Source organism: Helianthus annuus, chromosome 17, assembly GCF_002127325.2.
Source record: "Helianthus annuus cultivar XRQ/B chromosome 17, HanXRQr2.0-SUNRISE, whole genome shotgun sequence".
NCBI classification, from domain to species: domain Eukaryota; kingdom Viridiplantae; phylum Streptophyta; class Magnoliopsida; order Asterales; family Asteraceae; genus Helianthus; species Helianthus annuus.
Window position 1 is genome coordinate 169,471,247 of NC_035449.2, and position 4,807 is coordinate 169,476,053.

The 4,807-nt window shown below is 35.7% G+C and overlaps 1 protein-coding gene across 1 annotated transcript; it reads right to left on the reverse strand.

The window, feature by feature from the left end:
* Positions 1 to 2,148: 2,148 nt before the first annotated feature.
* LOC110925206 (protein FAR1-RELATED SEQUENCE 5-like) lies at positions 2,149 to 3,877 on the reverse strand. The gene is made up of 4 exons (XM_022169173.1): positions 3,543 to 3,877; positions 3,182 to 3,440; positions 2,692 to 3,081; positions 2,149 to 2,415 (listed from the first exon to the last, which is right to left on the reverse strand). Exons 1-4 carry the CDS (start codon positions 3,875 to 3,877, stop codon positions 2,149 to 2,151), a joined length of 1,251 nt encoding a protein of 416 aa, XP_022024865.1.
* Between the last annotated feature and the right edge of the window lie 930 nt (positions 3,878 to 4,807).

Sequence of the window (4,807 nt, forward strand, 5' to 3'; positions counted from 1 at the left end):
CTGTTTCGTCGAAGACCTTTGGCGAAACATAAATTCAATTTCGTCGAAACCCTTGGCGAATCAGGAGTTCTATTTCGTCAACTCCTCTTTGGCGAAACAAACTCTCAGTTTCGCCAAGCTCCTATTTCGTCAAACATTCACCTTCGTCAAACATTCTAATTCGTCAATATGTCAATTACGTCAATCATTCACAGCAGTTACAGAGTTATCACAGAAAACCCTAATCTGCCGTCACATCATTATCGATCAAACAACAATCATTCAGTTATCATAGAATCATCGTCTAATCACTACGAAACACTACCGTAATCATTCATCCCCTACTATGCATATCAGTTCGTTAATCAAATCATTTTACAACAACCATCTTCTAGCATGAATCCTATATCATCAAATCACAAGATCGCCAATACCCTAGTCCGAATATCAATAACCACCAATCCAATTTCGATACACAGATTTGTAACAATCACAATAGATTCTAGTATTATTAAAAATATCAACTAATCATGACGTAATCATTATCCAGCATCAGCCCTATAGATTTCTAGCAAAATAGTAAATCAATGAAACGGACTAACAACCACGCAAGAATTAAACGCTTACCGCGATGAACAAGATAACAACTAAATTGGTTCGAAGCTTCGGGAACACCAGATTGCCGTCAACAGAGTAGGGAGAGAGTTCTAGGGTTTAGGTTTTGCCAAAGATGTGAAACTGAAACCGTTTCACGTGATATACTCGAAACAGCGTGTTGGGCCCTAACTGGGCTTCGGCGAATCTGGGCTCGGCGAAACAGGCTGTTTCGTTAAGAGCGGTTTGACGAAACAGTGCTTCTGTTTCGTCGAGTGGTCCTTGGCGAATCACAAGCTTGATTCGTCGAGATGGTTTGATTGGTGCTTAAGTCTAAGTGTTTTATATCGATCCATGTTATATACACAACAACAATAAATCACATAAGTGCACAATCGTATCACGTTTCATTATAACATAACACGTATGGTTGCAATTCAAACAAGTCAACTACTAAATAGTCAAAGTCAATGGTCAAGGTCAACGTGCATTCAATACAAAATGAAAGTCAAAAGTTCGAGTTGTCACAGAAGTAATATGGGATGTTTTACAAAAACAGTTTTAACATTTTGTTGGTGGTGTTATATTTTGGAATTTATAAATTAGAATATGTTCAGTGTGTTCAGTTATCTTTTTTTTTTGTGTTTCGTGTTGATAAAAATGTCAACTATAAGAGTTTGAACCTCTTTAACAATGTGAATTTATGTCGATAATGTTACTTTGTTTGGATCTACGTAAGACATACAGTTTGTATTAATGTATGACCTCTTAAAACACAACTTATATACATTATGAAAATAGTGTGATCTGGAAACTAGCCTATCTATTTCATCAGGTCTCTATACTTTAAACAAAGTTAAAACACATTTTAATAGCTTTACAAATTAAACTGTATACCAAAACCTGCATGGTAAGAAACTAATAACCATGGGAAAAAATAAAATAATGCAAATTAAAACACACCATTCAATGAAAGTACAAAAAACATTGACTTCAACTTCAATATCAGTTAAAACACACCATTAAAAGGAAACTATAAAAAACATTGACTTCAACTTCAATAACTGTTAAAACACATTACATATAACAGGCACTTTAAACAAAGTTGAAATACTATGATCTGGAAACCGGCCTATCTATTTCATCAAGTCTCTATAGTTTAAACAAAGTTAAAACACATTTTTTACAAATTAAACTGTATACCAAAAGCACGAACAAATCAAGCATCATATAAAACACTGGAGGCTATTTTAAAAACAAAGTTAACACTAAAACACAAAGCAACAAGAACATAAATGTCGAATCCAACAAGTCTTAAAATCAACAAAAACAAATCCAAAACAAACACACGAGAAAAATAAAACAGAAAATTGAATAGTTCAGCAACAGACTTAAAGTTTTGATAAAAAAGATCCTACTCTGTCGTGCTCTCTGGAGCAACTCCCAGCAGTTCAGCAAATCGATTACGTCGTGCCTTGGGAGGTGCATTTATTTGTGCTTCATCAGCGACTGACATAAACTACTTGATATGATCACGAAAATCACACAACTGATCAAATTTTGAAATCAACTTGTTCACAACATACGTAGTTGCATGACTAATCTCACCAACACAACGGTTAACCTCCTCACTACGATCTGGATCTCCACCATCCGTAAGAATGGACCCGGGGAACTATTTTGAACAGCTTCACACGTCCAACGCCTCAATATATATTGTTTCGGAAACTCCCTTACATCAAGAATCCGTAACACACAAAAAATGTGACTGCACAACAATCCAAACTGTTCAAACCTGTTGCAGTTACACTTAACAGTAACATCCTCCTCGCGTATCATAACCTGTAACATTTAATATCCATAAAACACAATTCATATAAAAGATGGATAATTAAAAAAAACAAAAATAACGTATACATAACCTAAAACAAAATATCACCTCGAAGAACGAAGAACATGGCTGATCGAGATCCTTTATAAAAAACTTAATGAAATCACCGAAGTGATCTAATCTGACATTAGTACAACGATGAATAGCATGTTGAATCTCGAGTTGAACATGAAAAAATATAGTTCTGGTATATATCTTAACTGCTTGCTTCTCGAGAACAAAATCACTCCACTCTCCAGGGTAGGGTTGGTGTATCGAGTGTCATGATCGTTTTTTCGATGCTCGTGTCTTTGCGCTTCAATATCTGTGTCGAAGTGGCTAAGAAATTCAACCAACGTGCACTTTGGATTGCTAATCTTGCCAAAACAGTGATTCTTGCTTTCGGACCTAGATGATGTCCGCATAAGACCAGACATTTCTTCTTCGCGATAGTAAGCTGGAATCCATGATTCACGTAGCCCGTATATATACGTCAACCATTCATGGTCAATTAAACCGAAATCATTTAAAATAGCTGCCCATTCAGTCTCAAACGCTTCGAACAATAGAGAATCAGTCCAAACAACTGTAGACAATCTTTTCCTGAAATCTGTATTTGAACACAGGGCAACCCCAACCTAAAGGAACATTTTAGCATGTATGTTAAAAAACAAATATTAAAACACAGTAAAAAATACACATGTAAAAAAAGAAAACCCTGTCATAGAAAAAACAGACCTTTGTAGTGAGTTTATCCATGACGTGCCACATACATAACCGATACCTCGACTCAGGCCAAACATCAGCTATAGCCCTTTTCATCGCAGGGACTTGGTCAGTAACGATTACGGGAGGCGCGTACCCATATGCGTTCTTGATCGACTTAAGTAACCAGCTATACATCTCTGCCGTTTCAGAACCGAGAATTGCAGCACCAAGTGTGACGTTCCTATTATGATTATCAATCCCAGTGAAAGGGACAAACATCATGTTATACCTGCAAAACAAACAATCAGCGATGACAATAGATCATAATGTATTTATAACATAGTAGGTTTTAAAACACAATGAATATATAAAAAATTAATCTCGTCGTTACTTGTTACGCTTGTAGGTAGCATCAAATGATATAACATCTCCAAACATATAATAATTCCTCTTCATATCCTCGTCGGCCCAAAAAATGCACTTCAACACACCTTCGTCTGTCGTTTTATATTCACAAGAGAAGTTCGGTAAAAACTCCTTTTTCCTCATTAGTCGCATGACAAACATTTCAGCATCAAACTCTCCAAATAAAAGATTTAATTCTTTCTTGAAATTTTTAAAATTGACTTTGGTCGCACCGACTTTGTCGAACCCACCATACACTTCCTTCATAATGTTAAATGCACGAACAGGACCAATGTTGATATTTGACATCTTGTTTATCATCTCTTAGTGTGCACGATTAGTACCCCTGTTTTCCTTGAGAAGATGTAAATCTTCTTCGTGCACAAAATCATGGTTGTGCGCCTCTATAAAATGATACATCAAATACTTATTGGCATCGGTAAGCTTTTTTCTGATCGCAACTTAGCATCCGGTCCTTTTGGATGGTACCTTACGTACCCACCTATCAGACGGCTGTTCGACTAAAGTATCGACCGGTCGAAACTCTTTTTTGACCCTCCTTTGAACAAAAAAAAATACTTGTTTATAACAATACCACGGTTCTCGTGCTGTGTGCCCTTCCTAACAGTCCAACCTCCAGCTTCTGCGTAAGCTTTGTAAAAGTTATACGCAACATCAACTGTGTCAAATAACATGCCCTCTGCTGGCGTCAACGAAGAGGGTGAATCTGTAATATATCTCTTTGTTCCAGAGAGTTTGGAGAGACTTGTTCAACACCACGTAATTGGTAATTGGGTGCATCTACAACACATGACAAAAAATGAGCATATAACACATTTGTAAAACACAATGTGATGAAAAAAAAAAAAAAAAAAAAAAAACCCAGGCCAAAGTAAAAAACATACTAACCATGCTACCAACTAATGAACTTATATAAATCACGAAGACAAAAAAAAATCTAACCTGAATGCTAAGAAACTAATAGCCATGGGAAAAAACAAAATAATGCAAGTTAAAACACACCATTCAATGAAACGATAAAAAACGTTGACTTCAACCTCAATATCTGTTAAAACACATTACTGGTAAAACACATTAGTGTTAAAACACATCATTGAGATGAAACTATAAAAAACATTGACTTTAACCTCAATAACTGTTAAAACACATCACATATAACGGGCTGATGGTTTCTTAGAAAGAGTTTAAATAAACAAAACATAAAACTACAAATATGGAAGTTAAAACACA